The sequence below is a fragment of the Pollicipes pollicipes genome, unplaced genomic scaffold, assembly GCF_011947565.3.
Source record: "Pollicipes pollicipes isolate AB1234 unplaced genomic scaffold, Ppol_2.1 Scaffold_7231;HRSCAF=8579_pilon_pilon_pilon, whole genome shotgun sequence".
Lineage (NCBI taxonomy): Eukaryota > Metazoa > Arthropoda > Thecostraca > Pollicipedomorpha > Pollicipedidae > Pollicipes > Pollicipes pollicipes.
In genome coordinates this window covers 6,616,832-6,629,381 of record NW_023597034.1, presented here as the reverse complement: position 1 = coordinate 6,629,381, position 12,550 = coordinate 6,616,832, and the positions used below count along the sequence as shown (strand labels likewise).

General features: G+C 61.4%; 1 protein-coding gene across 2 annotated transcripts in view; it reads right to left on the bottom strand.

The window, feature by feature from the left end:
• Tao (Serine/threonine-protein kinase Tao) overlaps positions 1–12,550 on the bottom strand; it is an 18,556-nt gene continuing 6,006 nt past the window's right edge. For both annotated transcript variants that reach the window (XM_037233103.1, XM_037233102.1), the window contains 15 exons: positions 12,163–12,301; positions 11,400–11,549; positions 9,180–9,375; positions 8,278–8,430; positions 7,453–7,628; positions 6,793–6,952; positions 6,323–6,492; positions 5,810–5,956; positions 5,244–5,378; positions 4,607–4,788; positions 4,088–4,238; positions 3,377–3,616; positions 2,993–3,205; positions 2,408–2,590; positions 1–1,721 (listed from right to left, as the gene is read on the bottom strand). In XM_037233103.1, coding sequence (XP_037088998.1) covers positions 1,443–1,721; positions 2,408–2,590; positions 2,993–3,205; positions 3,377–3,616; positions 4,088–4,238; positions 4,607–4,788; positions 5,244–5,378; positions 5,810–5,956; positions 6,323–6,492; positions 6,793–6,952; positions 7,453–7,628; positions 8,278–8,430; positions 9,180–9,375; positions 11,400–11,531 — 2,517 coding nt within the window. In that variant the 5' untranslated portion in view covers positions 11,532–11,549; positions 12,163–12,301 and the 3' untranslated portion in view covers positions 1–1,442. The remainder of the gene's footprint in view (positions 1,722–2,407; positions 2,591–2,992; positions 3,206–3,376; positions 3,617–4,087; positions 4,239–4,606; positions 4,789–5,243; positions 5,379–5,809; positions 5,957–6,322; positions 6,493–6,792; positions 6,953–7,452; positions 7,629–8,277; positions 8,431–9,179; positions 9,376–11,399; positions 11,550–12,162; positions 12,302–12,550) is intronic.

Below are 12,550 nucleotides of genomic sequence, written 5' to 3'. Positions count from 1 at the left end.
TTCGTATTTAAAATGTATTTGTTATCCCAAAGCCACGTCGTCTGCTCCCGGAATAAAAGCCCCTAAACGTGATGGCGGAACATCAGAATAGATAGCGTCTAGGGAAAGACTGGAAATATTAATTTGGCTCACGGTATGGGTCTCAGGAACAACGGCAAGCACGGTCCAATCACATCAGACGTTCCAACCTCTGACGATATCATTCACGAGAGCTCGCTCTATTTTCCACCAGTTCAAAGTTCGCAACATCAACTCCATCAATCATGGCTACGGCCCTCCAAGGTCTCGCCACCTTCAATATCCATCCCGTCGGACGAGCCGAAAGGGACGGGACAACACAAACCACCGGCGTCAAATGCGACGCAGGTCGGCTAGCAGTGCAACACCCACGGGCCCGTGCTACAGCGGCGCGCCGGCCGACCTCGCCGGCCTCCCGGCGCGCCAGACGGGAGCGGACAGAGGCGGGAAGGCGGCGGGCTCCTGCCGCCGCGGCGGCAGCCAGCGATGGAAGAAATTTACAGACGGTCACAAGCAGGAATCTCAGTCATTATCACAACCTAACACGATGACGGGGCTATTATTGTAATAAGATGCGTGGCGGCGGCGCGGCACGGTGCGGCGCGGCGCGGCGCGCCGGGCCGGGCCGCTCGCAGTCTCATGGTCACGCACGAACGCACGCGGCACCACCACACCGCCAGCGCCCATCGGCAAGACTAGATGTGTTGAAGCCATCAAGATTATAATGCAATTACTGCCGTAAAACAAAACAACGACAAACTGGTACTAACAAAATTATTAAAAATACAATTTTCTACAGCGATGGCAGTACTCAATCTGGGCAAATAGGCGAACCTCAGCATGTCAACTGAGGAGCAAGGTACAAAAATAAGCATTGTTCTTTGACGAATTTGTTTGCCGGGTACTGGGAGACAGCATCCAACAAAAGAGCGGGCGCGGGACCGAGGGGGAACGGCCCCCACAAGGGCGCGTCACGCCGGACGGGCAGGAGGCTATGGAGAATCGCGGCCAGGCGGGGCGAAACCTCGACGGCGACAGACAGGCACTACAGAAACAGCGTGATACAAGAAGACAAGAAGGATTGAGTGGGGAGGGAGTGCAGCGATGTGGGAGTGCGGAGAGAGCGGAGGCCGGGCGAGCGAGAGCGGCCGACGACCGGGTTGACCACGAGCTCCCCCGCGTCATCAGCGGCCGGTCACACACCTACGATCCACTTCCAGTGCACCTCCGTCGGGGGCCCAGTTAGTACAGTGTTCACCGTCTCAAATCATAATACACGTCCTAACCATGTGACAAACTAATATTCATATATTTATATGTATCTACACCAGCAAGTGAGGGGTGGCGGCCGGCGCCCGCGTCGCCGGCCGGCCGGCGCAATGGTGGCGCCGTCTACAATAAATAGTCCGCGCCCGTGGCGCCGCCTACATGGCCGACTGCGGCCGGTGTCCGTGCACGTGGCGCGGCGGGTACTGGGGCGGCGCGCCGGAGCCGCTGGCCGGCCGGCCGCGCGCCAGGCTCAGTTGGGAGCCGCCCGCCTGCGCCGGCGCAGACTCGTCGGCCCCGTCCTCCACCTGAAGCGCCGAGAAGCCCAGCCGCAGCGACTCCTCGTCGAACTGCTCCAGGTGGAGCTGGTGGCGCTCCTGCAGCAGCCGGATCCGTTCGGCGCGCTCCTGCTGGAACTGTTGGCGCTCCTCCACCATCTGCCGGCGCGGACCCGGTCAGGAGCCCGGCACAGACGGCATCACCGCTGACAGACGCCGCTTACCCAGATAGAAAATGGTTTACATGGTGCGGAGCGATAGCCCGTCGTTGTGCTCTCAGACTAGTATCGCGACGGGAGGCGATGCGATCGACGAGGCAGTGCTATGCAAGCGTAATGGCAGGCTTAGAGCGCGAGGAATCCGTGAACCGGGTGAAATTGGCTAGTGATAATTGGCTACTGATAAATCAAGCACCGCATACACATTGAGTCATTTGACCATGCGTTATTCCCGCAGGCACATACCAGCGCATATTACTCCCGTATCAGAATAATTTACTGGAAGCATTTCGCTATTTCACTGTCCATGGAGTTTGTTTCTGTCCCTCTGTCTGGTTGTTTCTGTCTGCCAATCTGTCCATTGGCTTCGGTTACCAGGAAAACAGAACAGGTTCAGGACACTGCCATTACCACCAGCTGCCTACAGTGACTGGAGCCCGTCACTCCACCCGGCCTACACTGTCATCACGCATGGAGCCTGTCTCTCTACCTGCCCCTCACCGCCATACCAGCTATCAGCCACGGCGTCGGACAACCACCGGGCGCTGCCGCCGCGTCTCTGCCGAGACCGCCACGGCCCTGCCTGTGCCGCCCGGCCGTCCGCTCGTGCGCGTGCCGCCCACCCACCTTCTGCTCGAGCAGCGCGCGCCGCACGCTGACGCGCTCCTCGAGCTCGCGGCGTTCCTTGTTGCGCTGGCGCTCGGCGTTCAGCTTGTTCTTGCTCTGGTAGGCCATCAGGATCTCGAGCTCGTGGTCGAGCCGCTCCTTGAGCTGCTGCTGCTCGATCTCCTGAGACTCGTCCAGCCGGATCTGCGCGGCGGCGGCGGCCAGGGCCGGCGGGCCGTTAGACCGGGCCAGCGCCGCCGCACAAGCCGAGCGGCATTTGGTCTGCGCTCACGGCGGCGACACGCAGCGTCCAAACAGCACGCGCGCAGCGTCAGAACCTGGCCACTCGTGCCGACTGCACTCACAGGAGACGCGCCAGTCACAGGCAGCTTACACGGCAAGGCAAATACATGGAAAAACCGCTGGGAACTCTCCCCATGCACTACCGACGGCATCTGGCCACCAGCTTTGCTCATGACATTGGCCAGTGCCAGACTGTCACCGTCACCACGCTACAGGCACCGGTTCCTGCTCTGCCCGGCGTTCCCAGTCGAGGTAACCAGCCACCATCACTGGTCGGTCGCCCCCCACCCCTACCTGACTCACCGACTGCTTCTGGAGCATCTCGGCGATGCTATGCTCGTACTGTTCGCCGAGCAGCGCCAGCTTGCGCTTCTGTTCCTCCTTGAGCCGCTTCAGCAGCGCCTTCTGCTCATCCTTGGGCGTCGACTGCTGGATCTGCTGCTTCAGCGCCTTGAACTGGCGGGTCTGGATCTTGCACGTCTCGCGGTACTGTTTGCGAATCTGCACCTCCTTTTGCTGCAAGGCGCGGAGGGGGCAGTCACAGCGAGCCTGGAGCCGTCCGAGTTCACTTGTCCAAGCTACACATCTCAACATAGCTGCCGACGTGGCAAGAAACAAACAAAACGCCACACTGGGTAAGCCCAAGTCCCATCCGAAAAGCCAGCATTTCTGCCAGTATCCCCGTACCTTTAGGCTCTTGGGCTGCTGCTTGAGCTCCATGGCGTGCTTTTTCCGGAGCTCACGCTGCGCGCGCCGCATGTACTCGTGCTGGTTGTTGAGCTCGGTGGTGTGCATCGAGCGCACGTGCTCCTCGCGCATCGAGTGCACCGCCTTCTGCTGACGGTACTCCAGCTCCTGCGTCTGGTCGTGGTGGCGCAGCAGCATGGCGTGCGCCATCTCCAGCTGCTGCTGCCGCTTGTTCAGCTCCTGGCGGCCAGGCTGGGCGTCAGAGGACGGCGTGGGCGGGCGGCGCGCGCGCGGCCACTCACGGTGTCCACGCTCGGCGAGCGGGTCGGTTCCTGTGGAGCGTGCGAGCACGGCGCCCGGCGCATCCCGGGCCACCGACGGACGCATTGTTACACCGCGTGGGGGCCGGTCACTCAGAGCACTATCGCACGCAGCCACCGCACACAGGTGCTGGACATCCGGCGGACACGGGGCGCCGTCTGCCGTCGTATGCTCCGAGCCGTCGCCTCGCTGATCAGTCATCTATTCGGAGCCGAAGCGAGAGTAAACACCGAACGCCGCCAGAGCCGAGGGTAATCCACCAGCAACCCATCAACACTGACACCACACCTGCGTGGCGGGCCCAGCAGTCCCGCCCCCACCCGCACCCCTCTCCAAGCGGGGCTCCCACCGCCACCCGCCCAACTCGCAGCCCTCGAGCCCACAGCTCACCTCTCGCAGCAGGTCCTGCTCCAGGTGGTGCAGGCCCACCAGCTTCCGGCGCCGGAACTTGCGGATCTCCAGTTCCAGGTAGTCCTTGTGGGTGCGCTTCATGCGCTGGTCCTCCGACGACTCGTGCTGCCGGATGCTCTCCTTATGGTTCCTGTGACGGGAGACGGACGCCGGTGACGTTGGGCACAGTGCGGGCTCCGCGGCAGCGAAAGCCTGCTCTGGCAGCCTCTGTGAGCCATCAGCCGGAGAGGCCATGCTCATATCAACACGAGAAGTCCCCAAGAGATGGTTCAACAGATGATGCCGCCGACACGGAAAGACGACTCTCACCCAAAGGTTTGCAAGCCGGCCAGCTGTCATGACCAGCTGAAGTAATCACACACTACCCTCGCAAAACTACAAGCGCCAGAGAGCGTTGCTCAACGAGCTAGCTTTGGCCGCAACAGAGCGGCGGCCTGTGGTCTGCTGAAGCCGCGACGCTGCACCCCACGCCACCGTGTCCGGTCCCGGTCTGCTCACTGGAGCATGGCGTCGCGCTGCTTCTTGGGCGTGCTCTCGTCAGTGCTGAGCTCTCGCTTCCAGCGCTCCATGTTCTGCTTGTTCTCCTTCTTGGCCTGCTGCAGGTACAGCTTATGCTCGGCCGTGTGGCGCGTGGTGATCTCCTTCTGCAGCGCCCGCTCGGCGGCCATGTCCGTCTTCACCTGGCCGGCGCGGGCGAGCGTCAGGGCGAGTACGCCGGCGCAGAGAGCCTGGCTCGCGCCAACGGCCGCTCCGACACACCGCTGACGAACCACGCTCCGTTCATAAATGTCAAAGCACACGAGCGTTCTCACACCTTGCACACCGACGGGGAGCACACCATCGCCAGGCTACCGACCAGCGCCAGAAGAACCACCCGTCGGTCGGCAGCGCGCCCGGCACACATGGCAACCCCCAGCCAGCGGCTGCCGCCACGTGGGCGAGTGGCGCGCCATCGTCCGCCGCCCGCGTCACAGGAACCGGCCGCCACCGCCGGCCGACGCCGTCACAGGAGCCAGCCGCACCGACCGACGCCGTCGCCCGCTCTACCTACAGGCCCACACCATCGAGCCGCCACCAGCGCACAAGCGGCGGCGGCGGCGGCGGCTCGATGGTGAGCGGCGCCACCGAGGCCTACCTTCTTTTCCACCTCCTGGCTGTGTTTAACCTGCAGCCTCTCCAGCTCCTTGGTGAACTGGGTGATGAGATTCTCGTACTCCTTGTCCAGCACGGCCTTGTGGTTCTCCATCTCGACGCGACATTTCTCCTCCAGCTGCGAGAGGCGGCGAGGTTCAGGATCAGGGAGGCGGAACTGCCACCACCGTCCCGCTCTGGCGGTCGGCCTCAACTGGGAACGTGCTCTCTTTTTGACTCAATTGAGATCAAATGACATGATGTAACTGGCTGGATGGTGGCAGTGGCAAGGCATCACGGCCACGCAGATTACGGAGGAATGTCCGCACAATGGACACCACAAACATCACCAGGACTTCATCCCTGCACGAATCACCTTTCTTTTTTCGAGAAGCCTAACAGCCTTCCAACATAATCCCCCGCCTCAGCAGCTACCATAAACCATGTTTCAGTGGTCAGTGGCCTCAAAAGCCACTTTCTCACGATCTGGACGGCGCACTGTCCTGTTTACTCCGCCAAAGAAGCGTGGCCGCCACAAACCGCTGAGGCCGGCCGGCCGGCGGCGCTGACCTTGATGAGCGCCGCCTGGTGCTCGCGGCGCATGCGCTTGTAGCCGGACATTTGTTCGTGCATCTCCTCCTGCATGTGCTCCTTCTGCTGGCGCGTGATCAGGGTGGTGGTCCGAATCGTCGCGAAGTTGTTACTGTTGGCTTCCGTCTGAAAGCACGGCAGCGCACGGCGTCAGCGCATCTGCCCCGCCACAGCGACTGAGCACAGCAGCGACTCGTACCTGACCCACGTCCGCTCGTCTGGCCACCAGCAGAACAGCGCTAACAACCGCCGCCGTAGGATGGGCAGTACGACGCCCGGGCACATCCTAGCCGGACGGTTTAAGCGCGTGACGGCAGCGGACACACCCGAACCACAGCCGGCGGCCAGCGTCGTCCTGCGAGCCAGCTCCGGGTGGTGGCACGCTCATTTGTCAGCGTCGGGAGTCTTCGGATGTGACGCGGCCTACGAACAAAGGGTCTCGAGCGCGCCCGCGCCCTTTCCCGGCGGGCCTATGGCGGGCGGCGGGGTCACCTTCGGTTTCCTGCTGGCAGTGAGGAAGCCCTGGGCGCCATCGCTGGGCGGTATGCTGCTGGTGGAGCTGCTCTGGCTGCTGGCCGAGATGGCCGCCGACTGCTCCGATGTGATGCTGTTGCTCTTGCTGCCGTCGCCCACGAAGTCGCCGTTGTCACCCACAGAGTCCACTGCAAACGGGGCCGATCGTCACAGCCGCCGCTAGGGGGCGCTGCCGGCGGCGCGCGCTGACAGGAGCGGCGCGCCCAGCCAGTGCTGGCGCGTCATACACACGACAGTTGCGGCATAGCCCAAGACGCCGCGCTCTCCGTGGAGGGGTTCAGCGTTTTGGCACGCCGCAAACCCCGCCAAAACATTATCTCTCCCGGACCACGCGGCGCAGCGAAAATCCCCCACGACTCGCCATCTCAAACACCGTCACCTGGTGCGACACCCCGCCGCGGCCAGCTCCTGCGACGGCGCCACCTCACCCTCGAGATCGCCGACCGTGCTCTCCGTCTCCGTCTCCACCATGAGAATCTTCTTCATCTTCTTGTAGTTGAGGTTGTCCAGCTCGCGCACCGCCGCCTTGGTGCGCGCGATCAGATCCAGGATGATGTTCGGCGAGCGCGGCCGTACGATGAAGTGGTGCTGCGAGGGCACGGGGGCCGGTCACGCCACGTCCCCGAGGACGCCACGGACGGAGACATCAGAGACGGCTCGTGGTAGTGTTTTAGAGGTGGGCTACGCTACAACCTGAGATAATTGTGCAATCCGCACACGCAAAGGTTAAGTTCGACGCTCTTTCTACTAAAAACCATGTTCTTCGCAGTCACGTGAGGTTCACGCAGGTTGCTTTTTTACGATGGGAACTTCAAAGCATGTTATGCATTTTTCTGATGCATGTGATGACTGTGCAGCTATAATTAAACCCTGGCATCCTTACAATTACAACCACACGGGCCTTTAATGCGCAGTACAGACACCGTTCACCAGCCCCTGCGAAGATATGGCCGCCACAGCGACGTTCGCCGTCGCATACAGCATCCCCCCTTATGAACGAGCCACCCGCCGGCTGGCCATGGAGCGGGGGCGGGGGGGAGGGGGGCTGGAGAGAGTGGGCAGACGGCAGAGCACACGCGCGCGCGTACCGAGAGCAGCCGGCTGGCGGTGGGCCGGTCGGCCGGGTCCTTCATCAGGCAGAGCGTGACGAAGTGGCGGAACACGTCCGACCAGCCGCGAGACGTCAGCGTCGGGCTGTCGTTCTGGGCTATGTGGTACAAGGCACTCATCGCGTTCATGTTGAAGTAGGGCGGCTTCCGCTCGGCTGCCGGACGGGGGGCTCGCGTCAGCGGTGGCGCCGCGGCGCGGGGCGCGCTCACCAGACGCCGCCATCAGAGTGTGGCGACCGACAGTGTACGGATCCCCACTCGAGCCGGCAGACGCTAGAACTTTCGTTTCACGGTCATGCCTTGCATTGGGGAACTAACACTTATTAGTGGCTGCAACCCTGCAATTGCGCTACACTGACACCACAAATGCGTTACTTGCTAAGACTGGCGGCAATATTTAACCACTGAACATCGCTCACTACCCGCTGTCGAGCTTTTCGATTATTGGGGCGAGCACCCAGACCCACTGGACATCGAGATGCTCTGATTTGTCAAAATGACCCTCGGGTATGGCTACGCATAGTACAACTGCACTGGCAGACAGCGATAAAAACACAACCAGCCCGAGGCCCCACAAAAACCAACAGTGTGCAGAATCCGCTTAAGAGCTCATCATATAAGAGGACCAACATATGTGAGCAAGAACGCCATGGCGTCGCTTCCAGTGCCGTCTGCTCCGTCCACATCACGGCCGGGGCCCAGGCATACCGCCAGAGCCTGGCGTCCGGTCCTGCACCACGCGACGACCGGCGACGGTGCGCGCTCACACCCCGCAGACCCCCCGGCCCTGCTCGCTCCACCCACCTAGCTCGAGACACGTGATGCCCAGTGACCAGATGTCCACCTTGCCGTCGTACTGGCCCTCGTCCATGGCCAGGATCACCTCCGGGCTCATCCAGTACGGCGTGCCCACGAAACTGTTGGCCGGACACTTGAGGCTGGCAGAGCCGAAGTCAGCTGGAAGCCGACCAGCAGCATGTCAGCACGGAGGGGGCGAGCACGGCCCGGGTCGCCGCCGCCGCCTTCTGAGTCAACATGACGGGCGCCGCGCTGCCCGTCCAGTGGCGTGACCCGCACGTGACAGGCGCTGCCGTAATACCAGGCTGCACGCCCACACAGTTTAGCCACGGTGGCTTACCGGCGGCTTTGCAGATCATGCCTCGACACTCACAAACTGGAATGTGACTGGCACACTCAGACACAACCGCAATCTAATGCAACAACACATGCTTTCACGTCGCACAAATAAGCCTCCATCAAGAGCCTTAACGAATTCCTCAGAAGTAACCAGACGTTCACAACCTACCGCAGGGACTGGACGGCATCCATGTATGGCAACCGGGAAGGATACCGAATGGCTGCATCCTTCTTATTTGCAACAGTACTTAGTGTGGATTTCGGAGAAACGCCTTTGCTTCTCGTGCCCGCATCACTTTTTTCTCAACAGCCTTTGTAAAGTGACTGTCAATGTCAACAGCTGAAAGCCTCAACCCCCACTACTTCTTGTGGCGGCAAACCTGACGCGAAAACAAAACAGATGACTCAACGTCATCGCCAGCACAACCCCCGCATGACACAGCCGACCAAACTACCCAGCGTACACGCTCGCAAATGTCCGAACCCCGCCCCCAAAACCCCCCCCCCCCCCCGGGACTGGCAACGGTCCGGCGGACAGGCATCGGAGGAAGGGGGAGCCGGCCACCTACCGAGCTTGACGTGGCCGACCTCCGTCAGCAGGATGTTGCCTGCCTTGACGTCGCGGTGGATCTTGCCCATGGAATGGAGGTAGTCGAGGCCGTTCAGCACGTCCTGCGTGATAGCGGCGATCTCGTCCTCCTTCAGCGGCGCCTTGTGTACCTCGATGATGTCCGAGGCCGAGCCCAAGCAGTACTCCATCACAAACTGACGGCAGCGCCCGCACCGTCAGCGCTACACCGCGTACCAGCGGCGGCGGGTCATGTGACACCGTTCCATCGTTTAAGCGTCTAAAGCGCGCCGGGACAGGCAGCATCCCATTGCAAAGACGTGCGGGCACGAACCAGAGGAGGTCTGCGCTCCGTCACGGTTGCTTGGGTGAGGCAGTCTGCTACAAACGAGCGCTGCCCGTTCTTCGAGATCAGGGGGAAGGCTTCCGACCCGTGTTGCTCGCCTGACAAAATCGGCCGCCGTCAAAATCGGCGGCAAAACTCGACGCGAGAACAACTGTGCACAGTGAGCCGTGGAAGTAAGGGGAGGTATTTGACTCATCGAAGCAGCGGAAGCCATGAATCGAACCAGCAATGGCGAGGCCGCCTTGAATCACAAGCTCAGGACATGATTCGGCACATCTCAATGTCCGTCCCCCCGCTTTTGTCCGAACTGGCGGCGGCTTCCGACGAGCCGTCACCGCCGACATGCGGTGACACACGCCACCAATACCGGCTACCGCCGCAGCCGACGCGGCCTCCACGCTCGGCGCCGACACAGCCGCGCTCGCAACGCGTGCTCCCCGGGTCACAGCATCCCCGTGGCGTGACCTTGGCGATACGATACAGATTGGCGCCCGCTTCTTCGGCCAATTCCGTATTCGGGCGCATTCGGGCCTGCACCGCCACGTCTCTCACCGACGCAGCATCTGATCCCAATGACGTCGTCGCTCAACTCCGCGCAAGCCTTCGTCACGGCGCACCGGTTCCAGGCGGCGCCGGGGCCCGGACGGGCAACAGGCCCGGCCGCTGGCCGCCCACAGCCAGGCGGCTGGCGCGGGCGGCGGCCGTGAGTCAGGCCCGCCACGCGCCGATCCCATGGCGCAACACGCTCGCCAATTTGACGCATCCCATTGCAGATAGCAGCGGCCGGCGGCGCCAGGAGCCGTCCCCGGTCGCGCGGCATGCGGGCTACACCCGGCGCCAGATCGCTGCACCGGCCATATCACAAATCGCCAAGCGCCCGCTCTGGCCGCATCGCAAGTTGGCTCAGATCACAGCACGAGCGCATCGCTACGCGCAGCTAACCTAACTGGTGCCGGTCATATCAAGTCCTATTTATATGATGCCCATAACTGCGGGACTTCGATAATGCAAATCAGCGCCGGTGATATCAAGCCGCATTAATTTCAAGCCCACAAACCGTGGGACTACAATAATAAATGTAATGGAAGTTGTTGGATGTCGCCCCAGCATAACTATACTTCATATTACGTAGCCATGTTGGCCTAAGGACACCAAGAGTCAAGTCCCGTGTTCAATTATGCACCAAAAATTGTAGCCCTATGATTAGCCAGACAGTATATCGCGTATACAACATAAGCGCCTTCCGAACCAAACACCACTTCGTGTCAATCCTGGCCACGGGCGAAACACTTACTCTCGCTGTACAGACACATGCAAGCATAGAAAAGACACATCGCTTTCAAAACGTTCCGATTACAAAACACAATCCAGATCAAACGACGTGACGTTTGTAAGTGTTAGTACCACACGTTGTGGTACATCGGTATTGTAATCTACCATCATGTTAATCTTTGAAGCATTCTCACACCGATATGGCCAGATAGCAGGTACCCTGCAGCTATCAACCTTGAGCCCTGGGGTAGGACGTCTAAAGGTCACACCCCGCACGGAAAAGCGGCTTCCAATGACGGGAAACGTTTGCAGATTCTTCCCTGTCCAGACCAACCAATAACAGTCACGCATTTTTCATCCATTTGAACAAGCTTTTCTGCAACACTCCATCACACAGTAATTCACCATTCATGGAATATGCCGGGAAATAACAGTGAAACGATGAGGCCTGTATCACGTTTCCTGCAGCCACAGCACTCCCGCCGCGGACAAGCTGGCAACCAGCGAACAGCAGCCAGCGCGTCGCTCGGACAACGACTGCACAGACGGCGGGTCCCTGAGCCTCGTCACGAGGACCCCTTCACACCAGCGCGCGACACTCACCCATGCTGTGTGGTCCTTGAGGTAGCAGGCCTTGTACTCGACCGTGTTCTTGTGGCTGAGTGTGCGCAGGAAGCGCAGCTCCTTCAGGATCTCCTGCCACTTCTCGGCGCTCTGTTTGCCCGTGTACGACATCTTTTTGATGGCCACCACCTGCCGGTGGCGGCGACAAGGGTCCGTCAGGCGTCGGCGGGTTGGCAGAGGCGCACACACGCGCTGCCTGACGGCGCTACACCACGGTCTATCGCCACTCTGGCTCCCGACGTAAAGCAAGCGAGGCGGGAAACTTTCCTGGGGTTCGGTCCGCCAAATGACGGAAATATACCGTGAGACACTGGGCCAGCGACAGCCGGCGTTTCCTTCAAGCGGGTGAAGGACCACGTCATCAGCTGGCGTCTGCTGGCGCCCTGTCACCCGTCACCCCGCTAGACAGGCCTGCCAGCGCCACCCGGCTGCCGAACGGCCCTAGCACCCGCATCGAAGCCGAACGGAAGACACAAATCAGCGTACATGAGTCCGTCACTCGCCGGTGGGCCCCCACGTGCACGCTGTCTGGGCGTCCCACACGCCGCCTCCCATGCTTCGGGGAAACGTGCAATGCCATCACCCCCCCCCCCCCCCCCCCCCCCCCACCGCGTTCTGTCTCGTACTCCGAACAACGAGGAGTGGGTCCTCGACGACCGGCACGGCCTGCGGCGACGTCCGCCAGCGCAGCACGCCTGCTAGTGCCAGGCGCAGCCGCCGCCGGACGGACGGGGCGGCGTACCTCCTTGGTGATGACATTGCGAGCGTAGTAGACGGCGCCGAAGCTGCCGTGACCGATCTCGCGCAGGTCCTCGAACACCCGCTCGGGGTCATCGCGCTCGAACAGGTCAGCGATCTCCGGGTCCTTCAGACTGCCCGCCCTGAGGACCAGAGCGGCGGCGGATACAGCGCCGACCTTACAGCGGGGCGAGGCAGAGGGACCGCGCGCGGCAGGGCGCGCGTTTCCGAGCTGCTCGCTTGAACGCCAGATATCATGATGATGGGACTAAGGCCGGATACGACGGCAATGGGGTTAAAGCCGGATACGATGGCAATAGGGCAAAGGCCAGATACGATGTTAATAAGGTTAAAGCCGGATACAATGGCGATGGGGTTAAGGCCCGATACAA